This window comes from Octopus bimaculoides, chromosome 4 (genome assembly GCF_001194135.2).
Source record: "Octopus bimaculoides isolate UCB-OBI-ISO-001 chromosome 4, ASM119413v2, whole genome shotgun sequence".
Lineage (NCBI taxonomy): Eukaryota > Metazoa > Mollusca > Cephalopoda > Octopoda > Octopodidae > Octopus > Octopus bimaculoides.
Window position 1 is genome coordinate 101535600 of NC_068984.1, and position 13772 is coordinate 101549371.

Here is a 13772-nt window from a genome sequence, read left to right on the forward strand (position 1 = left end):
ATATATATATATATATATATATATATATATATATATACAAAGGGCTTCTTTCAGTTTTTATCTACCAAATCCACTTATAAGGCTTTGGTCGACCCAAGGTTATAGTGCAAGACACTTGTCCAAGGTGCCATGCAATGATACTGAATCCAGAACCATGTAGTTGGGAAGCAAGCTTCTTATCACACAGTCACACCTGCACCTATGTGTGTGTTTGTGTGTGTGTGTGTGTGTGTGAGTCGCAGTCGCCAAGCCTTGACATCATGTGAAAGTTGTAAATGAATGTTGCTATCATGCAAGTGGTGTCCTTCATTTAAAATCTTATGTAAAAACATGTCTGATCAAGGGAAAACATTACCTTACTTGAAAACAGGTGCAGGTCGGCAACAGGAAGAGCATACATTTGCAGGAAATCTACCTCAACAAATTCCATCCAACTCATACAAGCATGGAAAAATGGACATTAAGACAATGACAAAGAGATCAAATAAATTAACCAGCTAGATCCCTTCCCTACAAATGCATTTTCATTCCACAGTAAAAAAAATCCTTATTTAATTATATACCAATTTATCGAGAAAGAAATGGTTGGAATATTATATCTAATTTCAGAGTTCATATACTGAAAATGAACTTTGGTTTGCATGCCTTTCTGAGATTTATAAACATAGATAATATAATAGGGCTAACATTTAATTGGCAAAAACACATCTTGCTTACAAAATTTACATTATCCCCTTTAACTGCAAAATTAAATTTCATAATAATTCCACTAATATCTACCAAGAAAATATAACTAGTATTTTTTGAAAGTCATATTGCATCAATAAACTTATCTCAATAAATAAAAAAAGATAAGTTTCAAAAATGACATTCCTCAACAAAATATAGATTGGTATACAAAGCTGCTTTCTGCAGTTAAGGGTAATAAAATTTTGAGTGGATATATTTGATTCCTGCAGTAAAACTGGTCACATCTGGCCCCAATATTTTAACTGTTTTTCCATTCAAACAGGCTAAAATTAGTCTCTTACACCTTCTACACAATGTCGTTCTTAAAACAAACAATCACATCATTGAAATCTTGAAGCTACAAGGTAATGTGTGATAAATTCAAAATAATGTGAACAAATAAGCATTACATGACAAGAGTGATCTGACTGCTAAAGGGTTAAAGGAGAAATTGATGTTTTGCTTTCTTATTTTATCTTTTAAATCATTAAATCATTTTAACTGATGCAAATATATATTATAGTAGTTATTGCATTCACTTGAGTGACAGTGTAGGTATTGTACTAAAGTTGTTACAATAAAATATCTAATCCAACAAACTTCTATGTTAAAAATAATGATTTCATTGAAATAATCAATTGTTCTACTCACAAAATATAAGAAGATAATTAATTATTCTAACCTTCTAAGAGATGATGGTATTACAGGTAAGTCTGGAAGTTTTAGTTGCTGCATGTGATTCATGGTCTCACAGCAAAGCTTAGCAGCAAAATAAAACATATGTTTCTGTTGATAAATCCGAGAACGTTCTAAAGCGCATTTTATTTTCATATCAATATGAAAAGCAGGAAAACTTTCTACAAAAGAAAAAGAAACATATATTATAGGGAGAGAGAGAGAGAGGGAGAGAGAGAGAAGCAGAGACAGACAGACCGACAAATTAAAATTACAAAAATATAGATTATATATTGTTGAATTGTTGATATTATGTAGGGTACTATAGGTAGCCATAAATATTTGGTGGGTGCCATAGGCAAACATAAGTAAATGACTGTAATAGCTCATGCAAAATGTCTCAATTTCATTGAAAACAAATTGTAAAATATTGAATGGAAATGATTCAATCCTTTGCCTATCCTGTGTATTACATGTTTCTCTGGCACCTATGCAACGTATATGATACGCATTCACCGCTTTTTTCATACACCAGAGTAATTCAGGATTTATGAAAGGAAAGCCTTATATTACTAAAAATATGTGAAATGAGGAATAATTACATGTTTGAAAACAAGCATGGACATTTAGGACAAAGTTATGAAAATGCTTTAGACCAACAAAAAAGATTAATGTAATCTAACCAGTTTTGCTTTAAAACATTTTTGGTAATAAATGAATTAATAATAATGACTAGTTAGCGACTTTAGGATCATAGTTAGCGACTTCAGGATCATAGCTAGCAACTACAGGATCAAGGCTAAATGGATGTCCAGAAGACGACCAGCATTGAGGAGAAGGGTCTGGAAGCTTAAATTTCTGTCCTGCGAATGGACAGAGATTTAGAGACATATTACTCGAAGCCTTTGACGAAATAGAAGGGGATATAACGTCACACGAAATAGAAGACAACTGGAAGTTTCTACAGGACAACCTGCTGAGGGGCCACTGACCAGATCTGTGGATGGTGCAAAGTCTCCTCTCAACCCAAGGTAACGTGGTGGTGGAACAATGTTGTTGACAGGGCTATCAGAGAAAAGAAACAGGCTTGAAAGGACTGGAAGAACAGTGGTAGCTGGGAATTGTACCAGATTGCCAGAAGGGAAGCTAGGAGACAGGTTTATTTAGCCAGAGGGGAAGCAGATAAGAAAAAGTTTGCCAATGTTCTGCGCCATGAGAACCAAAGACTTGAAGTGCAAGACAGTGTATGAGAGAGAACTGTGATGCCATAGGAAAGAAATGTGTCTGCATGAATGATGGCTCATTTGCATTTAATGACGCTGCAGAGAGAGAGAGAGACTTGGAGACACCACTATGAAAGGTTGCTAAATGAAGAGAATGAATGGGATAAAGAGAGTCTGCTGAATGTCAACCCAACTGAGGGACCAGCTATCTGAATTGACAGTACCTCGGTAGACAAAGCAATTAAGGGTATGAAGACAGGGAAAGCCCGCGACCTATCAGGAATCACTGCAGAGATTCTTAAAATATCTAGCGGTGTCGGTTATAGTCTAGTCACCTGTATAGTCAATCAGGTGATACATGAAGGAGTCATACCCAATGACTGGTGTAGCAGCACCATAGTCAACTGCTACAAAGGTAAAAGTGATGCATTAGATATGAATAATTACAGAAGTATCAAATTGTTGGATCAGGTAATGAAAGTCACGGAGAGGGTCATAACCCAACTAATTAGAGAGAGAGTCAATCTAGATGAAATGCAGTTTGGATTCATGCCAGGGAAAAGCACAACTGATGCTATATTTCTGGTAAGACAGCTGCAGGAGAAATACCTAGCCAATGATAAACCTCTGTACCTGGCTTTCGTTGACATGGAGAAAGCCTTTGACAGGGTCCCCCGATCCCTTAGCTTGTGGTCAATGTGGAAACTAGGGATAGATGAGTGGTTAGTGAGAGCTGTACATGCGATGTACAGAGATGCTATCAATAAGGTGAGGGTTGGAAATGAGTACATTGAAGAATTCCAGGTAGGAGTAGGGGTTCACCAAGGATCAGTCCTCAGACCCCTCCTATTCATCATAGTCTTCCAGGCAATAACAGAGGAATTCAAGACAGGATGTCCATGGGAGCTTCTCTATGCTGTTGACCTTGCTCTAATTTCTGAGTCACTATCAGAACTAGAGGAGAAGTTCAGGTGTAGAAGCAAGGATTAGAATTGAAGGGCCTTAGAGTCAACCTAGCTAAAACCAAAGTCTTAATAAGTAGGAAGGCAAACAAACCACAAATCCCTTCAGGTAGATGGAAATGCTCAATCTGTAGAAAATATATAGGTAGAAACTCCATAAGATGTACTTGGTGTGAGCTATGGACACAAAAGAAGTGCAGCAATATCAAAGGAAGGCTAACTGGGAAGATAGTTTTTTGTGTGTGGCAAATGCTCAGGGGCAATAAACACTGAAAATGTGCAGAAAACAGCTTCTGTCACATTCAAAGGGGGGAAAAACTAGAAATAGTTCATGGCTTCCATTACCTACATGACCAAGTCAGTAATGGGGGTGGATGCTCTGATAGTGTAGCTGCTACAGTAGGAATAGCCTGAGAAAAGTTCAGAGAGCTCCTACCTCTGCTGGTGACAAAGAGTCTCTCAGAGTAAAAGGTAGACTGTATGATGCATGTGTGCAAACAGTCATGCTACATGGCAGTGAAACATGGGCTGTGACTGCTGAGGACATGCATATGCTTGCAAGGAATGTGTAATGCCAGTGTGCATACATGACAGAGTGTAAGCACCCTGAGAGAAAAGTTGGACATAAGAAGCATCAGATGTGATGTGCAAGAGAGACGACTGCGCTGGTATGGTCATGTGTTGCGTATGGATGAGGACAGCTGCGTGAAAAAGTGTCACAGTCTAACAGTGGAGGGAACCTGTGGAAGAAGTAGACTCAAGAAGACCTGGGGTGAGGTGATGAAGCATGACCTTTGAATGCTGGGCCTCACCGAGGCAATGACAAGTGACTGAGACCTTTGGAGATATGCTGTACTTGAGAAGACCCAGCAAGCCAAGTGAGACCATAACCATGGCCTATGCCAGTACAGCATAACCAGCTCATTTAAGCATATTCTTCAATCATTGGGCAATAAACTGCACTTGCGAAGACGTGTTAAGGTAAGTGAAGTTGTCATAGCTGATGACAGTATTGCCTCACTGGCACCCGTGCTGGTGGCACATAAAAAGCACCATTTGAGTGTGGTTGATGCCAGTGCTGCCTGACTGGTCCCATGCCAGTGGTGTGTAAAAAGCACCATGCGAGCGTGGTCATTGCCATTACCACCTGACTGGCCCTCATGCCGGTGGCACGTAAAAAGCACCCATTACACTCTCGGAGCTGTCAGTGTTAGGAAGGGCATCCAGCTGTAGAAACTTTGCTAGATTGGATTGGAGCCTGGTGCAGCCTTCTGGCTTGCGAGCCCTCAGTCAAACCATCCAACCCACGAAAGCAGACATTAAACGACAACGATGATGATGATGATGACTGATTCAGAATCAAAACTAATTTTTAAGAGCGAACCAATATAATTGCCTCAAATAGTTCACAGTAACAGCTTTATCAAAACCCACAAAAACATAACATAATATTAATAATTGTGGGTTTTTAATTCAAAACAATGAAACCTTGAATTAATGAAGAACATTTTGACCATGAGTATATTATCATGACATGGTTATAGTTCAAATAAATTAATAGAATACTGCATTTGCTGATGCAAAAGACATTCCCTCTAGTAACAATTATTAACAATTCGTAACAATTACTGTGCCTAGTAGCCCCCTAGACTACTACATTTAGTCTACCATCTGCGACACAGCCACATTAGAGCACATTTTTGATACGTTTAAAATAAAAAAAGTATGTTTCATACACCAGTAAATATGGTATGTCTTATTTTCCTTTTTCTTTTAAACCTGGAACTTATTCTATCAGTCTTTTTTGCCAAACTGCTAAGTTATGGGGACATAAACACATGAACAACAGTTGTTAAATAGTGATGGAGGACACTCACACACACACACACACACACACACATTGGGCTTCTTTCAGTTTCAAAATCCACTCACATGCCTTGGTCAGCCTGAGGCTATAGTAGAAGACATTTGCCTAAGGTGCCATGCAGTGAAACTGAACCCAGGACCATGTGGTTGGGAAGCAAACTTCTTACCACACAGCCACACCTCACCTATCTAAAATGTTTTTTTCTAAAATATAATAAAAACAATTCAAAAGAATAAAGCATATACTAACTGATCTTGTTGTCAGTTTTTGATTGCAAATCAGTCAACAGTATTTCTAGTCTGTGGTTTGCTACAAACAAAAGCAAACCTTTGATTTGCTCCAATGTGGCAGGACCATCTATAGCTGTGAATATATTCTGATTCATATCACCATTATCTACAAATGAAAAGTACAGTAAACTGAAACACATTATCATATACAATACATTATATAACAATCATATCAAAGTAATCTTTATGTTTATTATTACAAAGGCAGTTAGCTGGCAGAATCATTAGCATGCTGGACAAAATACTCGGTGGTATTTCTTCCAGCTATGCATTCTGTGGTTAAATTCAACTGACGTCAAATTTGTCTTTCTTCCTTTTGGGTTTAATAAAATAGGTATCAATCATGCCCCTCCCCACAAATTTCAGGCCCTGTACCTATAGTAGAAAGAATTATAATATACAATATCAATTTCTTAGATTACTACAAGAACACAAAAATTATAGGGGAGACTTATAGTCATTGAATTGACTCTGGTATATGACTGATATCTATTTGTTTTTGAAACACAAAATCAACCTAAGTAAGATGCAAGCTTAGAACTTAAAAGACTGAAAGTAAATTAGGAAAGGCATTCAGTTTAGTTCAGTATAACTATTTCTGCCATTACCCAACCTGTATTACCATGAATAACATTTACATCTTTTGCAGATACAGTGTAAAACAGACACTAATAATGGTCTCAAATTTTGGCACAAGGCCAGCAGTTTCAGGGAGGGGATAAGTTGATTACAACAACTCCAGTGTTCAATTGGTACTTAGATAATTGACCCTGAAGGGATGAAAGGCAACGTCAACATTGGTGGAATTTGAATGCTGCTAAGCATTTTGCCCAATGTACTAACGATTCTGTCAGCTTGCTGCCTTAAAAAAACAGACACTTATATTAACACTGCTTATTTTAAATAAATTGTCAATTTCCAAAAGAAAATTGACTGAAGCAGGATATAAACCCAAGAGATCTGCAATCAAGTTGCAGGAAAGCATCCATAGATAATGAATATTAATTTCTTTCAAGAAAGCACATATGTAGAGACATATGATATTGGGACTTATTTTTGTCAAAATTGACTGGATTTCAACTCAGAAATAAGAGGAGTAAAACTAAATACTGTAAATAACTTATTACAATTGACTCACTAAAATGGAGGCTCTATATTAATCACAAGGAATTAATTACCTAGCAATGCTGAGCTCAAATCCTTTTATAGGTCTGGATAATTCATTAAAGATTCCACCAATGTACTGTGCTTTGAACCACACCATACAGATATCATTTTCAGTGATTTTGCAATGACTCAACCAGCTACAAAATATTGTCTTTTCTTTTTCTCCCTACAACTTATGCAGCTTACTTCCTTGTCAGATTGATTTATTTTGCACTAATGCAACAGTAAGAAAGGAAACCAAAATTTAAGTCAAAATGAAATCACTACTCTTATATTACAAAGGAACATAATGAAAATTAGTTGATGGAGAGATCACCTATTCTAGTCTTGAAAGCAACTTGTTGATTCCATTGAAAATATTATCAAAAATAAAAAAATCAGTGACAATTCCACTATAGCTCCTATGTTATTACAGATTTTGAAGAACTAATTGGCAGATAATATAGCATGATGGAATAACCCATGATTTAACACAATTTTATCTATGCATTTTTATTGGTTATTTTAGTATTTGTAATTGAGAAGATACAACTGAATTCAATGATGTTGCTGCTATATATGAAAAGACTATTTAGTTGACATGAGAACGGAAAAATGAAAATGTAGAAATATTATGTGATAAGATATACTTCATTCCATTAAACTTAGATTTATTTTACTAACAAAAATAATCCTTTCTACAATAGATGCAAGGCTTGAAATTTTGGGGAGGAGAGTAGTTGATTACAATGTAATTGACTTATCCCCTCCCATGAAATTGCTGGCCTTGTCCAAGAATTTGAAACCATTATTTATTGCTCCTGTGCACCTACCACAAACAAATTCTACTTTCTCTGTTAACCTTCCTTTGAATCCACTGCACCTCTTGTGTGTCCATAGTTTGCATTGACCACACCATATGGAATTTCTACCTACACCTAGTCTACATATGGAGCAGGGCCATTTACCCAAAGGGTTTAGTGTTCTGTTTGTTTTCCTGCAAACTAGAACTTTAATCTTTGCTAAGTTAACCATAAAACCCTATGATTCCAATTTTTGTTTCTATACTTGGAATTTTAATCTAATTCTTCTATAATTTCAGCTATATTAACAAGGTCATCAGCATAGAGGAGTTCTCATGGGCAAGTAGTCTTAAATTCCACTGTTATGGCCAGGAGGACTGTGATAAATAAGAGGGGATTGATAACCAAACCCTGATAAACTCCTACCTACACACTAAATTCACTTCTGTACCCATTGTTAACTCTCACTTTGCTAATAGCATCCCTGTACTTAAACGGCTCTCACTAGCCATTAATCTACTCCTAGCATTCAAATCAACCACTAGATGAGGAATTGAGACAACTTGTCAGAGGCTTTCTCCAGGTCAATGAATGCCAAGTACAGTGGTTTACATTTTGCTAAATACTATTTAATAGTGCTTCTCCCAGACACAAAACCAAACAGCATCTCATCTAGGTTAACCCTCTTTCTAAAGGGTTATGGCCCTTTCAGTGACATTTATAACCTGGTCCAGTAATTTGACATTTTTGTAATTACTTCTTCCCAAGGCAATTCTTTCACGTTTGTAACAGTTGACTATGATGCTACTACACCAATCATAGAATATGATGCCTTCCTGTACAACTTGATTAAATATATATGTGACTAGGCCATATCTTACACTGCCAGATACTTGAAGCATTTCACAGGTAATTTCTGATGGACCAGGAGCTTTCTCAATCTTCATTTTCTTAATTACTTTATCTATAACTCTACAGTCAACATGAATGGCTGGACTCTCTGTCAGGTTCACGTTAGGAAGACTCTCTTTTCCCAATGCATTCTCCACATTTAATAACCTGTCATAATAGCACTCCTTTTTATCAGAATCATTAAATGCAAGCATGCCATCATACTTCCACACACATTTCTGTCCTGTAGTGTCTCAATATTCTCTGCTACACTGCTTTGAAATCTGGAATACCTCATGTCATTGATCTTCAGGGTGTAGAACATTGGCAAACCTTTCTTTTATGCATCTTCCCTTGCTAAATAGACTTGCCTTCTAGTTTCTCTTATAGCTACTGGGTAAAGTTCTTTTCTGCCCCCCCCCCCTCTCAAACCTTTTGAGCCTGTATCCTCACTTTTGTTGTTCTATCTACTTCCCTGTTCTGCCACATCACCCTTGGTCTGGATGGAATTTTGCACTAAGCACAAATTTGGTCTGAAGCCATTAGTAGATTGTCTTGTAAAAATGTCCAATTGTCCTCTATGTTATACATCTGTATCTTCTCCTTTTCATCAAATGCTTCAATTTATACATCTCTAAATCTTTGACTGTTTGAAAGATCTCTAAGCTTCCAGGTTTTCCTTTTCCAGATTGGTTTGCATTCTACCTCTAAGTCTGAAGTCACTTATAACTAACCTAAGTCGGGAAGTACATTCTTCACCAGGAAAGGACTTTGCATTCACAAGCATCTGCCTATCCTGTTTTCTAGTGAGAACATAGTCAATCTGGCTCTTGTGTTTACTGAATTTATAGGTGATCAAGTTGCTGGTGAGTTTTCTGAACTGATTTTTTCTGAGTGAAATGCTCTCTCCATATATTTTGTCTTATAATGATGAAATGGATTTATAATGATGAAATGGAATTAAAAAACCTTTACTTCACACTGAAAAGATTTAAACAGGTCAAAACAGTTTCTTCTATATATGCATATTAAGTACTTTATAGTTGAAATGGAAAAATAATAATTGTAGAAAAACTATATATGATGTACTTCATTTCATTAAATACAATTTACTTCACTAACACAAAATAAGATAAATCAGATGACACTAAGAAGCAAGATGGTTTTCTACAGTTCTTTGGTTAGTGAAACGTGGAAGATGACAGCAGGACTCATCCACAAACTAGATGTATTCTATCAGAGGTGCCTCTAAAGGATTATCAATGTCTCATGACAAGACAGAATAACTAATGAAGAAGTCTAGGGGAGAACCAGCCAGAAACCACTAAACATCACAGTCAAAGATCATCATCTGAGATTTCTTGGACATTTTTTAGAATGCCATCAACAAGACATCCAAATCTCTCCTTCAATTGCAAGCCAGAAGGTGAAAAAAGGAAATGTGCACACCTATTAATGACATGGAAGACAACAGTTCTGAAGGATCTAGATGCAGAGGCATTGAGCTAATAGGATGCCAAATCTCTTGCAGAAGACCACAGAGGATGGAAATCTTTTGTTGCTGTTCAATGTTCTACATAGAATAAGTGGAAGTAACTGACACAAGATAAATAAATTTATAAATTAATTAATAAAACAAAATTGACACCTAACAAAATGATTCTCTCTATTGAAACTGAAAGAAACAGCCAGCCAATGAAAAGAGCTTTCAAGAAGAGTCATTAAACTTTTACTGTAATCAGCTTTGCTCAAATTATAAATGGATCAAATTTAGTTTTCATAGGACTATATGTAAATCAGAAGAATAAAGAACACAAAAATACAGCTGTACTTACCAATGTCATGTCCATGTACATTTTTAATTAATGTGGCACTAATTGAAATGAAAGAAAGATAAAAACATGACTAATAATTACTATATAAATCTGCTAGCAGAAACATTAACAATCCAGGCAAAATGCTTAGCAGCAATTTGTCTGTTTTCACATTTAAAATTATGCCTGAGCAAATGATTGTGACATTAAACATTAATTTATTATCCTTTTATATATTGTATTAAACAAGTTTCACAATGTTCTCTATTAACAAAATATCTTTGTAATTTTTTTAGCCATCTCATCATACATATTGAATACTTTATCTGTATGCTCACACACATATACACATACACATGTGCATGAGTACATACACATAAATACACATACACCATAATATAATATTCTTATCGTCATCATGTCTGATAGAATGAAATTGTGTCTTGGAGGAAAGGGATACTGTAGGTGGTCACTTATGAATCTTTCTCCCAGTGCAGCACTGTCAGTTCCATGTGTGAGAGAGAGAGAGAGAAAGAGAAAGAGAGAGAGAGAAAGAGAAAGAGAGAGAGAGCTCAACCTTATCATTTGACTGATATTTTATTTCAATAACCCTAGAAGTGTGAAAAGTGATGTTGACCTTAGTAGAGTTAGATCTCACAATGCAAAGAGCTGAAAATGTCAATGTCTCCTTTTGTGGGCCAATACTACTTACTTATTTACCACAAGATAGACAGCTGGTCTAACACAGACAACATTCCTTCATGATTTGGTACATATTCTTAACAAGGCCAGTAAACTGAGGTAATGTAGAATAAACTAGCTTGCAGCCCTTATTACCTCTGCCTTCACGAAGGCAGAGGTATTGTTTTCAGTCATGTTTGTTTGTTTGTTTGTTTGTCCATGGACAAGTTATCTCAAGAACCACCAGATGGATTTGGCTGAAACTGTCAAGGATATTTGACTTTGTGACTGGCACAAACTAATTAAATTTTGGGATCAATCTGGTACTGGACAAGGGTTCTGAATTATTTTTCCTGTTTTTTTACTTAATTTTTGAGAGCAGTCAGGTTCATTTTTCATATTCTCGTTTGTGAGAGCAGTCAAGCTTATTTCAGATATTCTTATTTTGAAAATCATCTCTAGCTAATCTTTGAGAGGACATTGGTGTTGCCTTAGCAGAGGTTTGTACTCTCTGCATTCTCTTGTTTGAATTCAAACTACTTGAAAAAGAAAACTAAAACCTTATTCACTCAGTTATTTTGCTTCTACCAAGCACAGCATAACCAAACTGTAGTAGTCTGTAATGGGAATACATTTTTAGTCACTCCTCACCACCAGTTCTAGTGCTTCATTTTCTCTGTGGTTTTTATCTTCTCATCATTAATAACCTGTAAACTGTTTACAATGTGACAAGAATGCAAAAGTCCTTACCATACATCAATGATAATGAAACCCAGCAAGGCTTAAATCCTCATACTTTGATTCCAAGTATATGATACCTCTCTCCATCTCTCTCTCTCTCTCTCACTCTCTGATTTAGAATTTCAACTCGAAAATTATAATTAAATGAAACTGAGTGTGTTCCTATTGATTAACAGAAATCTGTGTTAACATGAGCCTCCTAATTTCAGATAACTCCATTTATACCTGTGACAACAATACAAACCTCTTTTCTCCTTTTCTATTTCCTTTCAAACCACCACATGGAAAAATTTTAACTGCTTCTGCCAGCTATTAAAAAATTTTAAATTCCACCATATTCTTCAAAAGAGATGAGATCATCCACTAAAATTCAATAACATTAAAATCTAAGTTTATTATATTAAAGAAGAACATCATTTTGTCATGTTTCCAATTCTGATCAACATCTCTCACTTTAAAAATATCCTCTCATTACGCTGTCATTTACCAATCTGTTTTAGAAGTAATATATGGTTACAGCTCCATCAATGAATCTAGGCCTTTTGCTTAGAAAAACAAAGCTCAATTTAGGAACAGAAAATAAATAATATTTTTGTCCTGATTTTATGATTTTGTAGTGGCGCGAAATTATAGCCGCTGATTAAGTTGTGATTGGTATTGGAAGATTAAGAGCTTCCTTGATACCTGCCAGAGGGGCAAATAGCTATCATATCGATAGCATCGTGGTGAAGACTGCTTCGATGAGGAGCAAGGTGTTGTCACGTAGAAGGTCTCTCGCTCAACTAGCTTAGAAAGTGAAACCAACTCTTTAAGTACTAGTTTTACTACGCATGTGCACTCGAGGGGCTTCCAGTGGTGAAGTCCCTTGCACATGCGCAGAATAGTACTTCCTCAATGGCGGTTATAGTTTTGCACCACTACAATTTTAATGATAATGAAATAACATTTAAAATAAACTTACAAGCTTTCATCTTCATCAGGAATGACATTTATACACTCAGCCAGTGTAATGAGAAGTCTAATGATGGCCAGATTTAATTCACTGCTCACTTGGGGTCCATATGAAACAAGTAATTGGTTTGTCAGATATTTGCTCAAGATCAAATGCAATACCTAAAAAATAGTATCAAAAGTATTCTGTCAATTATGATATCAGTGTTAGGAAGGGCATGTAGCCATAAAAACCCTGCCAAAACAGACAGTGAAGCCTGGTGCAGTTGCCTGGCTTGCCAGCTCCTGTCAAACTGTCCAACCCATGCCAGCATGGTAGATGGACGTTAAATGACGACGATGATGATGATGATGATGATGATGATGATGATGGTGATGATGATATCAATAACTAACATAAAAAAAAATTACTGGTTTATTTTTCTGAATTGACTCTTGTGAATTGCTTGAAACTCCTCTACCTACCATCTGAAAATTTTTCCCAACAAATTCTGATATAATCAGAATCTATACCATCTGAAAGGTGTTTATAGAACATTTCATTAAAGGATATCCATTTTATTGAACGCTATGAGGATACAGATCTGGAAGTGGGGCAGGAGCACACTTGTGTTGGTATCTTTTATCTTTTACTTGTTTCAGTCATTAAACTGCAGCCCCTGTACTTATTTTTTCTAAAGCCTGATAATACATTTTCTATCAGTTTCATTTGCTATAAGGACACAAACACACCAAGACCACTTGTTAACATCGGTTGTCAAGCAACAGTGGGGTGACAATCACAGACACAAATGCTCATACATAAATATATATCTAGGACAGACTTCTTTCAGTTTCTCTCAACCAAATCCACTGACATGGCTTTGGTTGGCCGAAGTCTATAGAAGTCACTTGCCCAAGATGCCATGCAGTGAGACTGAACCCGGAACCATGTGACTGAGAAGCAAGCTTCTTAGCACACAGCTGTACCCACGCCTATATATATATATATATATATAT

The 13772-nt window shown here is 36.2% G+C and overlaps 1 protein-coding gene across 1 annotated transcript in view; it reads right to left on the bottom strand.

Moving 5' to 3' along the window:
* The window catches only part of LOC128247661 (cilia- and flagella-associated protein 54-like), a 67812-nt gene that overhangs the window by 33211 nt on the left and 20829 nt on the right, over positions 1–13772 (bottom strand). Inside the window, exons 10-13 of the mRNA XM_052967653.1 lie at positions 12784–12935; positions 10422–10459; positions 5706–5852; positions 1412–1586 (exon numbers count right to left, since the gene is read on the bottom strand). Of these exons, the coding sequence (XP_052823613.1) occupies positions 1412–1586; positions 5706–5852; positions 10422–10459; positions 12784–12935 (512 nt within the window). The remainder of the gene's footprint in view (positions 1–1411; positions 1587–5705; positions 5853–10421; positions 10460–12783; positions 12936–13772) is intronic.